This window comes from Bos indicus x Bos taurus, chromosome 7, assembly GCF_003369695.1.
Source record: "Bos indicus x Bos taurus breed Angus x Brahman F1 hybrid chromosome 7, Bos_hybrid_MaternalHap_v2.0, whole genome shotgun sequence".
In the NCBI taxonomy this organism is placed as follows: Eukaryota; Metazoa; Chordata; class Mammalia; order Artiodactyla; family Bovidae; genus Bos; species Bos indicus x Bos taurus.
Window position 1 is genome coordinate 60194941 of NC_040082.1, and position 21966 is coordinate 60216906.

The following is a 21966-nucleotide window of genomic DNA, read 5'->3' on the forward strand; positions in this document are numbered from 1 at the left end:
TAGGTTCAATTCCCAAGGTACCACTTACTAGATGTGAATCCTTGGTATAAGTTATTTAAAAAACACTGTGGTTCAATATCTTTCTAGGGTTTTTTTGGAAAGTAAATGAACAATAAAGGTAACCTGTTTATTGGAACACTGCCAAGCACATATGAAGTGCTAATAAAAAACTTTTTAATTAAAAAGGAAGAAAAGCAACTATTATTACACTGCTTATAAAGCTATCTTGTTTTACAATCCCCACTTTACAGGTTATTATTGTTTCACAAATCCTCACAGAATAAGGCAACTTTTCCAAGACTCATACTACCTGAAACATTAGAAAGTCCTTAAAAGGGAGTCTGACTTAGAGCTGAACCAAATTACAAGAGATACCATTCTGAAGTTTTAAAAAGTTAATTTATAAATGGAATCTAGTTTTTAAAAACTTACAGCCTGAGTGTTTACACACATTTCTTTGCCCTACTAAAATTAACTAAAATTCTGTGACTGAAGTAAAATGGAACATTTCAACAGAATGGTACTTCTAAGAACTTGGGGAGCTATCTTTCAAAGTTAGATTGTCTTTATGGCTAACAGTTAAAGAACTGGAAGAGATCTGTCCAGCTGGCTCTATAACCAAATGTTTGGGGTATAAAAACTTTCTATTTGCAAACCAACAGACCACTGACTTGTTGGAAGCCACTTTAAAAATGGCTGTAATCAAGAGGCACCATAGGCAAAGTTGACAAAATTCAGAAGCGGGATTAAACAAATATGTTAACCAAGAATTTTCTTAATGAAAACTATTCAGATTTAAAATATCCTTGAGAAACAGTGTGTTCAGAGAGGAGTAAAAGTTATCCTATTAGGCATGCTTCTAATTAATAGGAGATGGTAAAGCTATCTAGTAAACCAGAAATTATTTATATCCAATCGCCCATGATCTTCAAGGGTTCAAACTTTTGAAAGTGTGGCTGGTCTTACAAAGTACTAGAAGGAAAATCAAGATCAAAGAATCAGTTATATCTCCCAAACCACCCATTACTAATCTGCTCTACCATAATGGGCTTTAAAAAAAATCTGTATGTTTGGATTCTACATTGAGGCAACACTCAGATTAATAAAGAATAAGGATTCATTTTTTGAATTCAGAAGTTCTGCAGGAAAAACTACATTCACCTTAATGTCATTGAGATACCTAAATTATATAAAGAAAGGATAATTTGGAGAAGCACATGTGGAATGGCAAAGTTAAGAATAACTTAAGGGCTTCTAGAAAACTAAAAAGAAAAACATGAACTCAAGTGACAAGACAGCGGAAGGGCTGTAGTGGCCAGTTTTCTTTAAGTGAAAGGAATTTTGAGGCAAGTTTGAGGCTGTGCAGAAAAGCAACTTGATGTTCTAAAATGACCTAGTAAGAAATAAAAGCAACATCATCACTGAAAGTTACTTAAAATATCAAAATGACAGATGTTTTTCCCCTAAAAGACTATTCATACTAAGAAGAAGTTTTGATCATGTAAGTTATTTAATGTTACCGCTAAGTGAAAAGAACAGATTTTCCAAGTTATGCAGCAATACCAGAGAGCAGGATTAAATGTTTTAAAAATTTTCATTACCTACTTTCGTAAGAATTTTCTCTAAACTCAGTGATTCTATATCAGCTATAAATTAAAAAGATCCCTACCGAAAGTGAGCATTTATTTTTCCAATAATGAAGATATCTAGAAAACATTAGCTATGTTAAGGAAACTATATTGAGAGAATCCAGGTGTTAAAACTTCTTAAAATCGGTACAATTTACAAATACCACAAATTTTGAAAATCAAAGGGCCTCTAAAGTAACTTTCTAAATTTGCTAGAGTACACGCAGTTTTGCAGATTAAAAGTATCTCTTTACTAGGTAAGGTGCCTTACTCTTGAGTCTAAAGTTTCAAATATTCAAAAATGTTCTTTGGCCAATTTAGATCCATTTACTATCATTATTTATTAACTGTTCAGGAACTAGAAGGTAGTAACATCTGGACAGAAAAGAATGATATAGAAAAATAGGAACTTTTTCTGATTCAAGTCCTTCTTGATTTCCTTTTGTGTTCCTTTACTGAATTCTTTTCCTATATGTTAAGTGGCAACATTAAGTTACTGCTCAAAGTCAGGATGAAGAGACTTCCAACAGCAGCTTTTAATTTATGATGACTCCAGTAGCAAAGATTAAGTCCCTTACAATCATTTTCATTTGAGACACTGTAACTAGCTATCTTCCTTGGAATTTATAGAGACCCCATCTGAGAATATTTCTCATACTGTCATTTCTGCAAGCAGACAGAAAATATTTGGAGTCACCAGAGTTTAATGGACCTTTTCATTAAATCAATTCATAGCAGATCTAAACCTTGAAGTTGAATACTGAACAAAAACTAAATTCCATGATATACTAAGTGTATCCAACAAATTTGAAAAATAGAAAATACCAAAATACCTACTAAATACAATTCCCTAACTTTTATGAGTTTGTGATTCCATGTCTTACATTAAAATTAATCTATGAATGTAAATTTACCATTTGAAGTTATTTTGACATGGATTGAAGAATAAAATATTCCTTGTGTACTTAAACTACTACTTCAGAAAACTTTTGTATTATAGATTTATATACATGTATTTTTAGCTAGAAATCACTCTTAAAAAGATATTTTTCAAAATACTCTAAATTCAAACAATGTAAGAAGTCTCTTAATTACCTGAGACAAAAACACTGAGATCTCAACACAGAAAAGGGATTGATTGGTAAGACTTTTAAAAAGATTAAAAACAAAATCTCTAATGACTTACATGATTTAGTTTACTCAAAAATCAACTCAGTTAAAAATGCTTTTAAAGGGATAGATATGAAGAGAAAATGACCCTTCCAGATGTTACTGTGAAGAAAAAACCCTGTAACAGCAACCATCAAACCAGTTTCATGGCAATAACATGTTCCAATTAAGTACAGCACATCAGGAAAAATGGATGGTCAGATTACAGATCAAGCTAGTGGACTGCTATAATGCTGACTTTAAGTCAACTGCACTGTATTTTGTTTTGGGAAAAAAACAGTGCGAATGATTAGCATTGAAAACGTTGAAAGAGAAAGGACAATATATTTAAAAGGGCATTTTGAAAAAGTTCCCATTTTGCCAGATGTGATAATTAAAGCAAAGGAGAATCAGATTTTTTTTCCTTCAAATGAGTATACCAGAAGTCTAAGTCAGAAAAAGAATATGCTTATGAGGAACACAGAGCAGGATACTGCAGTAGGTGATTTTCCCAAGTCTCTAAAGGGATAGATGCAATATGGGATAATAAAAAGTGAGTTTTGAATATGTTTAAGAAAGTTGTGGAAAAGGAGAAAAAAAAAAAGATGAAAAATTTCAGTTACAGCATGAGAGTTTGTGTTAAAGGGAAACTAAAAAAGAAGAATAAACTAATCTAAAATATGAAATATACTGAAACAAACACCAGGGCTCTACATTAACTCTTTCCCTGTAGCCACAGATAAGGAAAAAAAGAGAATTGTTCAAGAATGTATCGTTACTACATACGAATCAGTAATTAAGACAGATGGAGAGCTGATTATCTAGCATCCTGAATGGCAGAGCACATTGACTGCAAAAAAACAGAAAAAATACTTAAAACAATTCAACAAAGCAGACAAAAAAAACCTGCTTAAATATACGATTAAGAAGAACATACTGATGCCAAAAACCAACAAGATAATTCCAGTGGATGATAGCTTTGTGGCCAGAAGTAATCTACGTAGATTATATTAATGTAAAGCCCTGGTTTAAAATGCTCAAAAACAATTACCTTCCAAATAAAGTAAGTGTTCTCAAAAGTATAAAAATTCTTGATCAACTCAATGTCATCAGACTACAGAGTACAAGATATAGGTAAATACAGAATAGGCACTACAACGTAAAAGAAATTAGAAGTATCTGTTGCATTAACTCACCTTATTAGAATGAACTGGCAAATCACATATAGAGCACAGATGGGGATAACCCTTCGGTAAGAGTCCATGGAAGTCTTCAATATTGCTACTTGGAGGAGCGCCCCTCTTTTTCTCAAAGAGAGATCTCTCTTGTAAGGGGCCAGGACCACGTCCCATTCTCTCATACTCACTGTCAAATTTATGATAATTATGCGATGTCTCACCAAAAAAAGAATCATCCCTACACCTTTCTCCATCTCTTAATCTGTCATCTTCATAATCCATTCTGTCATAATAACCAGATTCTTGAGAACGACTTCCATGGTCATAATCAAGCACTGGGTTGAGACTAGGACCACGATCATCAAAACTATCTCTTCTAAAGTGCCTTTTTTCTTCCCAATCGTCCCTAGGTACTCTGTATGGTGGCTCCCGTGTAGCAGATCTGCCATCTCTACCATAACTCAATGTAGGGCCTTCTTCAGTTCTCCTCCTTTTAAGCTGCAGAAGGATCTGGGGCAAATTCTCAGGAGTAATCTTGTCCTCTGGATAACGACTCAGTTCATCTAAGTCTCTAGCAGACAGACCAAAGCTGGCCAAAATGTTACTGGCCTGGTCTGCATCTCCACGGTGTTGAGAAGACAAAGGGAGCGGACCTCTACTTCCAATGTTAAATATAGACTGCAAATTATGGGAAGAAGTACTAGCAGAAGACAGTGCACTATGAGCTCCTTGTTGATTCAATGAAGAACTCATTCCAAGATTCATTAAACTAGCAAGGCGTGCAGTACCCTGGTTCATCCTTCCAAGAGATGCTGGCATACTTAAAGACTGGGTAGCAGCAGCAAGAAGGCCTATTCCTGCTGCAGACAGGTCACGCCCATGACCCTGTGAGTCCCTACCGAGAGATGACTGCTGGAATGACTTGGACATTGTAGAACTATCTCTTGTCTAGTTTATAGATTAAAAAAAAAATTTTTTTTTTTAAAGATGGCCAAAAAGAAAGCTCAACTAGAAAACTAGGTTAACTTTGCTTCAAAAAATGGTAACGCCAAGAAAAAGGATCAATAAGGACTGTAGAATCTTCTTCAAGCTGAGAACCAGCAGACAACTCTGTAGAAAAATAAGCAATTTTAGTCATAAATCCCTTTAAGTAGATGCCGTTTTTTTTTTAGAAAAAAAAAAACTTACGCATCATGTTGATTAAAAAAAACATTTAAGATCTCAAACTTACAAGGAATTACATAACTTAAACAGATTTCAGATGTATGCAGAGCTTGCATATACTTAAAAAGTAGTCTTTCATGCTAAAGTTTAACTATTAAAGGGAATTTCATACGGAATTTAAAAACATTTCAATTGAAGGGTCAGATGTCTGAATATATCAAAATTTCAATAAAAATATAGATGTGTCTCTTCTTTTAGAAGAAAAATACACCCTATAATATGATGCTTAAGTTCCAGAAGACTAAAAACAAAACAAAACAAAAAATCAAGGTCAACAAGTCAAAGATGAATCAGTTGTATTGTTTTAGAAAATGAGACCTATTAACACTATCAGAAAGAACCAAGTAAAATCACAAGTAACGAAGCTTAAGTGTCAAGTACCTAGCATAAGATCTAAGACCAAATGCTACAGTTGAGATCTTTATGCAGCAAAATCAAATTGAGGTAAAGACTGATGTGAAGAAAAATAAGCGACTCCCTACAGTTTATAGATTTCTGCACAAATTTAAGCCAAATAATTAACTGCCTCATTCTCCATCCTCTATCAGGCAGTTGCTTACTTCATTTCTAATCTTAAAAGGTAAGGAGAATCAAATATGGTCAGTACAGAAATAGGAGACTCCCCAAGAACAACCACAAGTACAGGAAGTATAGGTGATTTAAAGAAGTGAAACTCCACAAGGTAGTAGCCGTGAACATTCATTTAATGCTCAGGGCTGTAACACCTCTAGAGCTCAAAACAGGTGAAAATGAAAACGAGATCTTGCTTACATAGATTTCTGTAAACAGATTCTTTCACAAGAATAGCCCCATCATCCAGAAAATTTAAATTGTGAATACAACCCCTCAAGATGTGTTTCCTCCAAGATGTGATAGTAATGAAATTACTTTCATTTTTATTTTACCTCAAAAATTTTCACATAAGAATTCACAAAGCATTTATGAATGATCTCATAACGTATTAAATGACATACATAACTGTCCCTGGTGAAACAATTTTATAATCACAATTACACACAGAGGTTTAGGTCTTAAATTGTTTGCTACATAATTCTACTATGTAGAGACACTGTTCAGTTAACTCATAAGTTTGATCACCGATATACCTAAGCACTTAAACTTTATCAACATAAAAACCAGGCAATATTTAATAGTTACAAGTCAATTATGGGACAGATTCCACCAATGACAGATTAAGGAAACACTAGACGAAAACAGTGGTAGAAGAAGTGTAAAAAAAAAGTTGCAGGCAAGACTAAAGTTAGATTTTACAAAAAGATGTAACAAAGTTAAAAAGACATAGAAATGCTATCAGAGGTGACTGGAATTACAGATGTTTTTGCACACCAAGAAAGATGAACTTGAGAAAAGACACCAAAGAAACTCATTCCAGATGAGATCCATTATGTAAACTACTTAGACCTTAAGATTAATAAGATAAAGACAAGAGTAAGTAAACATCATTGGATGAAGGTTTCTCTGATATGACTTTTAAATACCATACAGAATGGTGGTTAAAATACTGTTGAAACATTTGTAGTACCCTCTTACGTTTTCATACGTTGTTTAAAAAAAAAAAAAAAACCTCAAAACCATTAAGAGGGTTTTTTTGAAATCAAAATTTCAAAGTATCTAAGTTACTATTAATTGCAGCTTTGCCTTTCACTTGGGAGTCAAAGCTTCATATACTGAAAAGCCAGCCTTTCAAAAGACCTATTCTTTCCCTTTAGGGAAATTATACTATGGCATTATGACCATGTGTAAATTTTTAACATTGATATTTTAAGGAAATGATTGTTGAATTACAGAGATCTCAATTACTTTTCTTTGCAACATATATGAATGGTGGAGCTGCAAAAAGGAAAGGTTAAGAGAAGTAAAGGTAAAAGGTGATAACCTTAAGACAAAACAGAAAATGGATGTCAGAAAAACTAAGAAAAAGAGAAAGACAACCATGTAAATCCCATGACAACTTGTAATTTAAGAATAACTTTAATATTTTTGTGACTCAGATTCAACTTCAGTCCCACACAAAGATATGAGAGTAGCAGTACTGAAAAAGTCAAATTTTTGAATTTAACAAATTTCTTAAAAATTTTCTATTAGAACAAAGAAATTAAGAAAAATTCGACAAGATAGCACTGATGTAAGAACATTTATTAAAAAGTTCCTTTAGTATCTTATCTTTGGTCAATGAACATAAGATGAACAAAGCACTTTAAAGGCTCTAAGTCAGACCTACTGCCTATGAAACCATCACAATACTGAGAAGTTTACCAAGTTACTAAAGTGATTAGAAAAAAAAAATTAGCTTCTTCTACTCCATGTTTTTTTTCTGCATAAAGCTGCGTTTTCATAGAGATTAATAAAGTTTGAAAATAGTTCCTTTGAGATAACTCATCTAAAATGTAATGTTAAAACCCAATTTACTCATTTAACTTTATACAATACAGAATCTTTCACTTCCAAAAAAAAAGTGCCTCCACCCTCTCCCATCAGAAAACATTAAGAAACAACTAAGGCTTCACAAATGCCATTTAACTATACTCTGATATTCAAATTCTCAGTGAACAAAGTTCATGATATAAATTCTATTAAAGATGTTAGCTTCACATTCAACATCTGAACAAATATGTATGGTTAAGAAATAAGCTTCGGTTAATAATATTCAACCCCCATATTCCATAAACCTGATACCCTTTATCTTCTTCAATAATTAGAAGAAATGGAATACTAAAACATTTTAGAAAACAAATGAAAGCTAAACACACACAAAGTTAATGGAGAAAACAGTGTTCTGTATCCAAATTTCCTGTGTAAAATAAAGATTATCTATTAGTCTATTATATATTATTTCAGAGGATTACTTAGCAGGAAGTAAAATGAACATAAGCATACTTCAGTTCTTTAAAAGATGACATAGAAGAAACCTTCAGCGTCTGAAGTTAAAAACACTATGTTTTAAAGGTATCTAATACCACCATATGGATCTTTATACTTTTTGACTGTGTGAAATAAGTTACTTTTAAAAAACAACCGATTTTAAGATAGTATAATCATAAAGGCATGTAGAGATACGTAGGAAAGAAATATCCACACGTTGACATAATAACCTTTTAATCTCACATAAAAAGTTAACATACAACAGCTAGAAAACAGCTTCTGAATTGTAACACAAATGGGTGAAAGAAATTTTGAGATTTTCCCATCTCTATCAAGGTCAAACACCTTTGTGATTTAACTTTTTCATGTGAAAATATGCCAAATATACACGGCAACCAACAATACAAACGCATAAAAAATGTCCTAATCATGTCACTAACAGATGGCAGGGATAGTTCACTAATTTAAAGAAGTACTTAACTAATCAATCTCCAACTGAAGTACAGAGTACTTCAATTGAAGTAAATATTCCTTAAATTTCCTCACTTATTAACCTTATAATGGCTTTATAAATAACTTCAACATGGCTTCCATTTTAGAGTATTAAATAAATTTTCATCTTAATGTTAGTTTATATCACTGTATCTTTTTCTACTATATTTTATAAATTGTATTTCATTTAAGGTTTTTTTTTTTTTTTAACTGAAGTATAACTGATTTATAATACTATATGAGCTTCAGGTGTACAACATAGGATTCAGTATTTTTGCATATTACACTCCATTGTAAGATAATGGAAGATAACAGCTATTATTTCCTGTTGCTTATCCAGCTCTATTAACTTTGTATACACCAATGTGCCTCACCACACAACAAAAAAACCCTAAAAAGTGCAGTGCCCAAGAAGGCTGAAAAAAAAAATATTCTGAAGTGCTTTAAAACTATTGGTGTCAATTCATATATATTACTGATCTGGATTAAACTTCTAACCCACTTCTTAATCCTTAGGTTAACAACAGATTCAGTTGCTAAAAAATCTTCATGGTAATCCACAGAAAAGATTCCTATTATTCAGACTTAAAATATTTTTCTTCTAAGTTTTTTCCCTAGTGACTTTAAGTAAATTCATACTACAGGAAAGAAAGTTACTCCATTTAACTGACAATTTTGACTCTTGATCTGACCTATGACACTAACTTGGCTAACTCTCTATTTAAAAGCAAGTCTGTGGTTTTCCTCAAGGCACCATTCTGCACCCTTATGATATTCCCCTCTGCTTCATGATCTGCTCTCCTGGTTTCCGCAAACATCTGTACAACTCTTTGATTTGATATAAATTGGGATTTTTTTAGAGCCCAAATGCCTGGATTTGAAAACCAGCTCTTCTACAGAATAGCTGCATGAACCTGGGCAAATTACTTAACATCTGGGTTTATTCCCTCATATGTAAAATGAGAATAAAAATAACATCCATTTCACAGGGCCTGGCATATTGTAAGCACCACAGTAATCATCTACTTTATGCACTCTGATCCTCACAACCAATGAGAAAACAAACTAGAAGTAAAAGGACTGACCCAGAGACATAAACACCTTTTTCACTTGTACTGGACTATTTCATGTATCAACTATAATCTCATTCAATTCTATTCAAAGCCAGATTTAAAACCTGAAGGTTGTTACCAAGTCAGAAGTCAGCTTTAAAAGACTACAAACCTAAAACATCACTAATCATTCTACTCTATTCAAAAACATACTGCTCCCTACTATTTACCACATGAAGTCCTCAGTATGGTTTTCAATGCCCTTCATATTGGTTGCATCCTTCTCCTCTAAACCTATTTTCTGGCACATGCCAACACCTTAAGAAAAAGTTCATTTTATGAGCCATTATACAGACTGCTTACTACTTGTTCAAACATAATTATTAGCTAGAATGTGTCTCTCCTTTCTCCATTTAATACTAGGAATTCTCTTAAGGTCCAACACCCCCCTTCACATCATGTATTTTACAAATCAGTGTATATAAATGCCAAAGGTCAGAAACAACATCAATAAAACCTTAGATACTTATTTCCAATGATTCTTCCTTCCCTTATGGAGTCTCTTGTTTTTAAGTCCTACCACTTAACAGACATATCTTTTCAGTGTTAATTTTACTTTTCTTAATTTTACACAAATGGGCTTAATATATATTGCTCTTGTTTAAAACTGATTTACACATGAATTAAAACTACATTTTCACTGTTATATAGATACCATTATGGCATACACACTTATCTGTTTTTCAGAAGATGAACATTTAGACTGTTTCTCATTTCCTGTCATTACCAAGAATGCTGTTATGAGTATTTCTTGGTCTCCTGATGCTTCAGTATAAAATTCCCTCCTCCACTGTGGTTCTCAAGGATATCATAACCCACACAAGGATACACAGTTAAGCATTAAAATTGTTTTATTGCTTCACACCTTTTCACAGTGAGAATGTTTTAAGTACACGTTTGTATTTCTTTGCTATTACTGTTCCTTTCCCAACTGCTGTGAGTCAGGTGTTCAAACACTTTCACATATGCTATAAAAGCTCTTCTCCTATCGGTGACTGTACCAAAGAGAGATGTTTAATATCCTAGTAATTTCCAGAGGGAAAAAAATGTGCAGATCACCTTTAAAGACCAGAAAATTATCTATTTCATTAACAACCAATGATACTACAAATCAGTGGATCTTCCCTGTAGCTCAGACAGTAAAGAATCTGTAGCAATGCAGGAGACCTGGGTTCGATCCCTGGGTTGGGAAGATCCCCTGGAGAAGGTAATGGCAATCCACTCCAGTATTCTTGCCAGGAGAATCCCATGGACAGAAGATTCTGTAGTCCATGGGGCTGCCAAGAGTCGGACATGACTGAGCGACTAACACTACTACAAATCAAAGATCCTACTGAGATTCTATTATCAATAGAGTCCTTTCCAACTTGCATTTACTGCTCACCATGACATCTTCTATAGACATTTTCCTCCTCTTCGCTCTTCTTATCCAGCAGCTATTCCAATGTCAACAACTGGGAAGACCTATGATCCCACCCCCGGACCATGGCAACCCTCTTTGTTCTATTAACCTGTTTCTGCCTTAAGACAGGCACCAATAACCACAGGCTATTGGTACTCTATAAAAGAAAGGCAGAGATTTGTCATTTAAAAAACTTTCCAGAAAAAGAGCAAGTTTTTATATCAATTAGCTTTAAGTTCTGGAATAGTTTAAAATCAAAAATTTAAAATAACTCTTAAAATTTTTAAATCAAAAATTTACACCTAAGTTTCAATTGCTACTTCATATCAATTTCAATGTCAGAAACTCCTGAGCCTTTTTTTAGATAGATATTAGGGCTTGACCTACAACTGGGAAAATCAATCACATCGAGGTTGCAACACATCAAAGATACTGCATCCATTCAGACGTGCCACCTAATAAATTATATTCAGGTCAGGAGAGAGAACACAGCACTTCATCATATAACTTCTATTGTAGCTTATAGTCAATATGATCTGCAACAAACCAAAAGCTAAAGTACTTTAAAAGGCTTCATAGTCACAGTTCTCTCAATCCACTGGGCTTCTATGCTCTACCTTTTACTATCCACACCAAAACAGTTTTTCTATTTAAAAACCTTTTATCAAATAGTTCAGAACCCTTAACCTAATGGTCCAATGAGAAGACCCACTACATAGTTAACGAATTTTAAATTAAAGCAATTTCATGGACGGTGTTAACCTTGGAAAAACCGTATATATAAAACTGCAAAACTACACTGCCCACAACCCTTCCACCTCACTAACCATGCATTTGGCAATGTCCACCCCAAACCTTCAGTCAATCAGGTATACTGAGACCCTATTGCCACAGTGTGGGACAATTTCAATGCAATTCTTTTTTTTTTTTTTACATTAAAATAATACATTTTTATTTCTGTAAAAAGAGAAATTTACTCTTCATAATATTCTCTAACATCTCATTTAATGTGGGTCTAGCAAGAGTTTCAAAATAGCAAATTGTTAAACTTGATAGTAAAACTCACTCGTCTTCACATGACTCAATTAAGGAAATGCTTAGTATTACACCATACCCTGAAGGTTAATAAACTGAGGCTGGGGAGGAGATAAATTCCAGAGTGAAGCAAGGAAATAGAGAAAGAAAATGACATGACAAATATCATCAGGTTACAAAATAAAGAAGTATATAAAAACAAAACACAGACTTTTAACTAGAAGATTTGCTAAGAACACCACTTATCAAACCACTGTCCAATTAATTCTTTGATTTCGATCATTTATAAACAGCTAATGGCTGCAGTTCATAATTATTAGTCCTATCAATATTAATTTTATGTGAGAATGCCTTCAGATTCCTATGTGCCTACACCTAATAACAAGAATATCTTACACAAGCACTTCTTTTTGTCACATTTGAAAACTGCACTTCAGATTTCAAGAAGTTGGCTCATTTTCATCTCAATTTCCCTTAAACAGAGGTGAGATTCTAAAAAAACAAAATGTCTTTTCAGCAGTGCTGCTGCTGCTGCTAAGTTGCTTCAGTCGTGTCCGACTCTGTGCAACCCCAGAGACGGCAGCTCACCAGGCTCACCCGTCCCTGGGATTCTCCAGGCAAGAACACTGGAGTGGGTTGCCATTTCCTTCCCCAATGTGAAAAGTCAAAGTGAAGTCACTCAGTCGTGTCTGACCCCCAGCGACCCCATGGACTGCAGCCCACCAGGCTCCTCTGTCCATGGGCCAGGCAAGAGTACTGGAGTGGGGTGCCATCGCCTTCTCAGCAGTTTTGGCATTTACAAAAAATGTTTCAGTTTTTTCATTACAAAATTAAGTGTAACGTCTTGTGGAAATTTCAAGAAAAAAGGAAATACAAATGACCCATAAAGCCGACACTCAGGGATATTTTTTACGCTTATTTACACGTTCCTTCAAAAAACAAAAGTCATCAAATTTGGTATCAGCAGAGTTTTATTACTTTCTCCCCAATTAGAACTATATTCCACTATAATTTTCCCATCTGCTGCTGCTGAGTCACTTCAGTCGTGTCCGACTCTGTGCGACCCCATAGACGGCAGCCCACCAGGATGCCCGCCCCCCCTACCCTGTCCCTGGGATTCTCCAGGCAAGAACACTAGAGTGGGTTGCCATTTCCTTAAATACTTCTAAATAGCTGTATAGATTATCACTTGATGGCCACACTATAATTAGCAGATCTCCAAATGTTGAATCCTTTGGATTTTTAATATGCTTAGTAACCAACATTAACATTTACATACACATACTTTTGACACACTATTCCCTTATTTACAGGATAAATTCCTATAAGCGTAGTTCTTCCATTTTAAGCCTATTTATTGTAACAGGCAGAGCCTGAATCAAATATCTAATCAAAATGTAAGCGTTCTAAACACACTGGCTTCATTGCCATTGGTTACCTACATAACAAGCACTTCCTTGGACTCAAAATTCTTTCTATAAAATTGGGAATTTGAGCTACTTGTTATTTCTAAAATCAAGGAAGATTTTTTTCTTTGCATTCTTCAGTTGTTAATGTCTTTATATATCTCTGACTTGTAATAATATTTGGCGTTTACACTTCCGTAAAACCATTAGTAAAATAAGTATGTTTAAAGACTTCTTTAACATACAGAATGTTTAGGTCAAGGGTAATTAAATACTTTCGAATTAGTTCAAAATGTTACATAAAAGCAACTCCACTTACACACAGCTAAGAGATCCGAATTCTTGATTTCCAAAACAATACTAATGTTAAACAATTATGTCGCTAGACTCCGAAGATCGAGTCGTTTCGTTTTTAAAAGGTAATTTTGAACACGTATGAAAATAGCCTGAAATATAATTTTTGCCCGCAGAGTACAACTGTTTAAATCTACCTGGGAGAAAAATGTTTCGTCGACTATCTAAAAATCTTAAACTAAGCTCTGTTCATCGAGCAGAACGCAGCATCAATGCAAAATCTCATCACTACGGCCTGGGAAATCAACAACTCGCACACTTTACAGCGCTCGTGAAAGACTAGAATTTTGGAATCGCCATAACCGTTCTAGAAATATCTGGCTGGAAAACCGTAACTGATCCAATAGGACTATTACACAGAATAGCGCCACAGAGCAGGATAAATACCTAGGAAATACTACTCCACTGTATATGGGAAAAGTCTTTGTATAACACAGAACGTGGCACAGCGCCGGCGATGAAAAGAACAACGAAGCCGCGACTACACCAGGCTACTATAAACCCTTTGTCTGGAAACCGGAAGGTCCCCACACCACACCATCCTCTCTAGAGAAGCTTAGACTGATAGTATTTTAATATAGAGGAAAGGAATGTGAGGTGACTCTCTAAACAAGAACAAATCTCCTTCGCAGCGTACCGCAGAAGGCTTTATCCACGACGCAACACGATGAACAAGCGTTAACGTTTAATTTTTCGGCCATTTTTACGCGATGGCGGGGGGAGGGGGGAATTGTTTCTGAGGCCCGGCTAAAACCGCGCGCGCCTGTGTGTGGGCGGGGGACAGGGGAGTATTAGGGGGCGCTATGAAGCGATGGGCGAGGAAAGCAGCGAAGGCCGCGACACCAAGAAACGCTGCTCAAACGGCTAAGCTTTTCGGAGTCTACGGAATCCTCCATTTTGGGGAACGTTTTCAGGCGCAAAAGGGGGGGGGGGGAAGGCAAATATATCTGGGGCTGGTTTTAGCTTAACTATCCTCCCCAAACGGCAGGCCAACCCCCTCATGGTTAGTCGGTCCCTCAGGCCTCGAGCGCTCCTCCCTTTCCCTCAGAGCAGCAGCCCGCGTGTAACGGGCTCGTCGTCCCGCCCCCGCCCACAGACAGCCCGGAACGCAGGAAGCTCGGCCGATCAGCTGCCCTCGGCGAGCCCCGACTCTGCCTCCGCACTCTGGGCCCTTGGCTGGCCGCGTGTCTCCCTACGGGACCGCTCACCTCCGCCACCCGAGAAGGCTGGTTGCGCCGCCACTGAGCTCCTAACATGGCGGCCGCCGATCAGGCGGCTCACATACGCAGCGCGGAGGGAGGCAGAGCAGGCGAACGGGAGCGAGCAAGAAAGGCGCGCCGCCGGCTCCCCGCGGCCCCTGTTGCTGTCGCTGCCTCCTCCCGGCGGACGCCGAGAGCCCCCGGCCACCCCACCCCGATTCTTACCCGCTTCACGCCTACCTTGAAGAAAGGGAGAGGGAAAACGAGAGGTACCTCTCCAAGCGAGCGGGACGCGGTGGCTCCCACAATCCCCCGCAGCAACGGCGCTGGTAAGAGGTGGCAGCAGAGGCAGCAGCCCAAGAACCAACCCACTCTCGCGAGAACTCGCCCCAACCCACCTCGGGTCCTATTTCTGCGCGCGCCAGGCCCCTCCCCCGGCCCAGCGCGCGCACGCCGCTCGCGCCCTCAGCTGCGATCGTTGTTCTCTGATCTTGTAGCTCGCCTATGGGCGGGAAATGGAGCGCCATAGCTTATAGAGTTCGAGTCCCACTCCCCACAAAGGATTTTTTCCCCCTGACTCTTCCATACTGCTTGGTGCAAAATTTAAATAAGGTATGCGTTAGAAGTGCGTCGCAGGATTCCCTGGCTTCGACCCTCTCTGGTATTTTCTGATAAACTGCGGAGAAGTGGCAGTTCGGGGCAGAAGTGGAGATAGATACTATTTTGAGTGGTTTTAATTTCAGAAATTTTATGCGGGTCATTGAGGAAGATAGCGAAAACCCATTCCACTGAAAAGACCGCCGCCGCCATTTGGTGAATTTGAATGTAGAACACTCTTCAAGTACCCCATGAGCAAAGAAATATAGCACATGTGAAAATCCTGAGAAATTGTATAGATAAGGATGGAGAAAAGGGCCACTTCCCTGGGGTTTGAAGTTTAAATGCAGAGGGACAGGCAGGCATCTGACGTCTGAGGTAAGTTAGTGAATACAAGTCAGATTAATAGCCCTCAAAAATTTTAAATCTTGAGTATGCTGAACCATTCTGGGTCCACTGTGAAGATACTGGACAGGGCAAAAATGAACAGCAAACCTGTATAAAATTTTTGAAATCATTTAGGACAAAGAGCAAGACTTGCTTGGATATGGAAGATGGAGAAGTACAATGTAAGAATGACAACTGTCAGCAGTGCTATTGAGAATGGGAGGTGGGGGCAGTAAGGCTTCAGTTTGGCATCAGCTTCAAAGGAGTTATATTTGACCTTGATCTCAGGAGAAAAGGGTGTGGGTTAGTGGCAAATTCAAGTTAATATAAATGAAGGAGAGTTAGATGAACTGGAGATTAAGAGAGAAACCTTAGGTAAACCTATGGTAAAAAGAGAAACCTTAGGACCAAGCCTTGAGAAACTAATCTGGTAGTTAAATGGCAAGAGACCATGTTGATGAGGGAAAAAAGTAGAGGGGAAGCCACAGAAATTGTACTGCCTTGACAGCCAATGTACTCAAAGGACTCAACGATCAACAGGGCCTAATGCTACCAAGAGGTCAAGCCTAGGACTAAAAACATCTACAAAAGCTTTGGCAACAGGGACTTCCAGTTCAGTGGGAGAGGATGTCAGATGGGAGGTGCTTAGTATGTGAAAAGTGTAAAACAAACTACCAAATGTGGAATAACTGGCTATGAAAAGAAATCAGGGTTGGGGAAGATTTGATTTACTACAGGAGAATTTTGGGCCATTAAAATGTTTGCAGAAGAGTTAAATTAGGAAAGGATTGGTTGGGAAAGGCAGCAACAGAAGGAAAGATTCATATTGGACATTACTCAAAGGATGAGTTCTGGAGGAGACATCTCTTTCTTGTAATAGGTATGGAGAGGATGGTGCTGAATTTTCATTAGGAATTAGTCAGGTGACTTAAGTTTTCTGTGACTAAGCCATCTATGGAAAGGGCTAGAGTTACACAAAGGAAAAATTTTAAATAGCCATTGTGAAGAGTGGAACTGTACTCCCACATCTCCATTATGTTGCATGATTTTCTACAGGCTTTGAGAAGGCATTTGGTAGAATACATCAAGAACTGGGGCATCCCTAAGGCTACTACATTGTTAACTTTGGAATGAAATTTGTTCAGTGAATATTGGGTCCTCCTTCACGTCTACTCTATGAGTCTTTGATTCCAACTGATTTTGGCTAAGACTTCACTTTATGTTCTCCCCAGATCTTAGATGAAAGCAGCTCTGCTTTTCTGGATTCAGAAGTATGAATGCATGCTTATTTCAGATATATACATACCATGCTTTTGTACAGACTATTAATGCAATTTGGTGATTGTTCAAAGGAAAGGCAAACTTTTTCAGTTGAGTAATTATTTATTGAGGATCTGCTTAGTAGGTCAACAGCAAAAAGACACACTGGAAACCAAAGGTAATACAAGATTTCAGTCGTCAAATGTCTATTTCATGATGGGTGGTTCGATCCCTGGGTCGGGAAAATTCCCTGGAGAAGGGCATGGCAGCCCATTCCAGTATCCTTGCCTGGAGAATCCCATGGACAGAGGAGCCCAGCAGGCTACAGTCCACAGGGTTGCAAAGAGTCAGACATGACTGAAGCAGCTTAGCACGCATGCACACATACAATGATGGATAAGACAGATTATCAGCTTTTGAGAATCCCAGTCTGATGAAGACTGGACAAGGAGGCTGGCCTCAAGATGGGCCTGGCTATGAGAAGAGATGGATCAAGAGTTCTATTCACATTTGGGTTTCTTAGGAGTGGGCGTGGTATACCAGTGATGACAGAGGCTACAAAGCAAGAATTTCTGCTGAGACTTTGAAAGGTCTAAGTGACAAGTTTGGAATAAAACTTTAAACACCAGGATACAATCTCCATAAAGCTAATCTTTCTAAAGTTTTGAGCAGAGGAGTCATATTGGTTGAGGACATATATTTTCACACCACACAATCACTAAGCAGCTGATAATATAATTTTAAGAGTAAAGTACCTTTACTTTTATTTTACATAAGAGATTAAGAAGCTTGCCTGTTTGAGCATTATATTGGACTGCCTTCAGCAAGGCTGTGGTCTCCTGGCAGTTCACCATCTACTTTTTAAATAGATAAAATGCCCTGGAGGGGCTTCCCTGGTGGCTCAGTGGTGAAGAATCTGATTGCAATGCAGGTGACGAGGGTTCAATCCCTGGGTTGAGAAGATCCCCTGGAGAAGGTAATGGGGCAACCCACTCCAGTACTCTTGCCTGGAGAATTCCATGGACAGAGGAGCCTGGTGGGCTACAGTCCCTAGGGCTGCACAGAGTTGGACATGACTGAAGCAACTAAGCAGCAGCAGGTCATTTCAAACCTTTAGGCTATTTAAAAAACAGAAAATTGTTAACCAGCAGCTCTTTTAGCAGTTGAAAGGGAAGGGAAATGGGCTTAAAATTTTGGGGAATTTCCTGGTGGTCCAGTAGTTAGCGAATTCCATGCTTCCACTGCAGGGGTCCTGGGTTTGATCCCTGGTCAGGCAGATACCGCAAGCCATGCAACACAGCCAAAAATAAATTTAAAAATTGGGGGGAGTTTTTGAATAAGGAATACATATAATAAAATTCAAAGCACACGCAGAAGTTTTCCCCAACTGCTATTCCCTTAAAGGCAACCACCATCAACCATGTGTGTTTTAAGGATTTCAAATAGTTAGGCACTGTTACATCTTCAGGACTTCCCTGTAGCTCAAATGGTAAAGAGTCTGCCTGCAGTGCAGGAGATGCGGGTTTGATCCTTGGGTCGGAAAGATCCTCTGGAGAAGGGAACAGCAATCCACTCCAGTATTCTTCCCTGGAGAATCCCATGGACAGCGAAGCCTGGTAGGCTTCAGTCTGTGGGGTTCCAAGGTCGGACACAACTGAGCGACTAACACACATACATGTTATATCTTTATAGAGTCCACTAGCAAATGATTTGGAAACTGACATATTTGTTTCCATGATTTGTTTCAAAATTTAACAAAACCAGCATTCTTGTTATCCTTACTTACCAGGGTATTAAAAAGTAGGATACACTTACGACCTTACTCTATATTGGGTACATAATGACACACTGATAATAATATTTACCAGTTGAAGCTCTTTAGTCAGCTATTGGTATAATTGAGGCTGCTTGGCTATATGTGAGTAAGATAAACATTTAAAAACTGGTGAATAATACCTTTTCAAAGGACTGTTAACATGGCACCTGGCTATCTAGCTCTGTGGTTGAATACAGCACAATGACACATAAAATGGGTGCTCAGTCAGGGAAGGTGCTATCTGAGCTGAGATATAAAAGTATACAAAGTGGAAATGGAAGATGGAATCAGAAAGGGAAACAGCATATACAGAGACCTAGATACAAAAGGACTGAAAGAAACCAACGTGGTCAGAAAGAAATCTGAAGGTGGTAAACATGACCGTGTTGTGTTCATCACATATCACCAATGGCTAGCATAGCGTTCAGTTAATAAAAGCTGTAAAACCATAAAAAGGGTATGAGTTAAATAACTAGTCTTCTGACAAGATGAGCAAATAGCATAGGTTATTATCACTTCCTCAGCCCTGGATATATTATATGTACAAGTAAAAGGGAGGTTAGGGCCCCAAGAAACTAAATATGAAGAGTTCCCTGGATGAACAGATCATGATTGGGCTCTACTATACAGGGGCAAGAAATTATAGTGCCATTGGAATAGGGGCAGCACAGAAAACTCTCCTGGAGTGGCCAGTATATCGTAACCATTAGCTCCTGGAGTTCTCATCTAGAGTTCTACCATCTGCCATTCTGATGAAGTCCAGGTTCTATCTAATTCACAGGCTGTGTACCTTGGGGATTTGTCTACTTTTCTTCAACTCATTGAAGTTGGGCCTACACTAGGGCCTGGGCTTGGCTCCTCCCTTCTCCCACCAGCTGATACAAAATTCCATCCTCTACTGTGAGCTCATAAGGTAAAAATAATCAGTCATTTGGGGACTACAGCATCTACTATAAAAGACAACAGGCTCGACCACTATTCTAAATGAAAGAGAATAAAGGCCATAACTAAGGCATTTTGAGTATTAAAAACAACCTACAGAATGGAAGAAGATATTTGCAAATGATGCTATGGACAAGAGCTTAGTTTGTAAAACATACAAACAGCTCAAACAACTCAGTATTAAAAAAAAACAATAAAAAAATGGTCAGAAGATCAAGGAAGTCTAAGAAGCTGTCACAGCCAAGAGAAGCCTAAAGAGACATGATGACTAAATATAATATCCTCAATGGGATGCTGGAACAGATAAAGGACATTAGGTGAAAAATAAGGAAATATGAATAAAGCATGAACTTTAGTCAATTAATAACAAATGTACTATACTAATATGTTACTAACAGGAGAAACTAGGTGCAGGGTACATGGGATTTCTTTGTACTATCTTTATAGCTTTTCTGTAAATCTACAACTATTCTAAAATGAAATAAATTTCAAGGTCCATTTTATCACCTCTTCCCAGGTAGTCAAGTTACCCTTAAAAAGCAGTATAAAATGTTCTTACACCCAAAAGGGCTTGTAATGGAGAATAGGAAGAGCCAAAGTAACAGGGGCTCCTTTGAACCAGGCCTTAGGATCCTAAATTGACAAATCTATGACCTAGCAAGTGGGCTCATTAAGTGTTCCTAAATAACTGTAAAGAGCAAGGTGTTGCTAAACAGACATTGTAAATATTAGAGTTGAATTGTTAATTCAGTGAAATTGTTTTCCAAGAGAATATTGACAGGTCTATTAACTGGAGCTGTTCATAAAGCCCTAATTAAGCAAAAAGATTCAGAGGAGCCATTGTCACTCTTTTAGGTTCTTAATTAGTTGCTCTAACCAGGTTGTCTTCCTTAGTGTGAATTCCTAGGCCCTATGCCACCTTTTTGTGTCTCTTTGGGGCCTGCAGAATTTATTTCTCTGGGGTTTTGTTTTCCTGATTAAAATTTGAAATGTAATTCAAACTTTCATTGCAAAAGCTCACTGATAGTTTTTTCCAACCTTGAATGAAAGGAAATAAATCATTGACAGGTGACAGACTCAATATTTGGGGCCCTCTACTCATACTGCTTTAATTTTCCTTTCTTAATATGGTATAGGTCCTGAACTTGAGCAGCTCAAGGGGCACTTGTGTTTACTAATTGCTAGCTATGGCAGGAGGTGGCAGCTTGGATATTTACAGGCCAATATCTGCCAGTTCAATTTCAGTTTTCATTGCAGCATGGGAAAAGGGTGATGGAGAAAGAGAAGGCATGGATTTAAAGCTGAAATGTGTTACTTCATCTTAGACTTACCAGGAAAAAAAAAAAACTCAAGCCAACAGGGAGTAGTAGGTGACTAATTAACTTCACTTATCAAGTAGGAAATCCCATTAAATTATTTTAATGTGCATGATTAAGCCACTGAAACCTCTGGGGGTACTGAATACAGGCATAAACACCAAATGAATTTTCCTTTTTCAAGTAGCAACACAGGGGCCTCTCCCTGCACCTGGGTAGCTTTACCATGCCCAGGAAAGCCATCTATATTCTAATAACTTGAGATTCCAGATTTTAAAACCTGGATTTTTTTTTCCTGGCTATTCTTTTTTGGTTTGTTTTTATGATATTATTTTTTTAATTCAAAGCTAGGTTTTAACTGAAGGATAATTGCTTTACAGAACTTTGTTTTGAAAGAATGTTTTCTTTCAAACTTCAACATGAATCAGTCATAGGTATACATATATCTCCTCCCTCTTGAGCCTCCCTCCCATCTCCCTCCCCATCCCACTCCTCTAGGTTGATACAGAACCCAGTTTGAGTTTCCTGAGCCATACAGCAAATTCCCATTGGCTATCTTAAATATGGTAATGTAAGTTTCCCTGTT

General features: G+C 37.4%; 1 protein-coding gene across 16 annotated transcripts in view; it reads right to left on the minus strand.

Moving 5' to 3' along the window:
- Window positions 1-21966, minus strand: part of MATR3 (matrin 3) — a 39858-nt gene that overhangs the window by 12238 nt on the left and 5654 nt on the right. For 5 of the 16 annotated variants that reach the window (XM_027546336.1, XM_027546333.1, XM_027546331.1 and 2 more), the window contains exon 5: window positions 3974-5065. The exons of 2 other annotated variants lie outside the window; for them this stretch is intronic. In XM_027546336.1, the coding sequence (XP_027402137.1) occupies window positions 3974-4885 (912 nt within the window). In that variant the 5' untranslated portion in view covers window positions 4886-5065. Of the gene's footprint in view, window positions 1-3973; window positions 5066-15071; window positions 15158-15302; window positions 15459-21966 lie in introns of those variants that run through there. 9 more of the 16 variants (XM_027546344.1, XM_027546341.1, XM_027546337.1 and 6 more) reach the window with 8 other exon arrangements.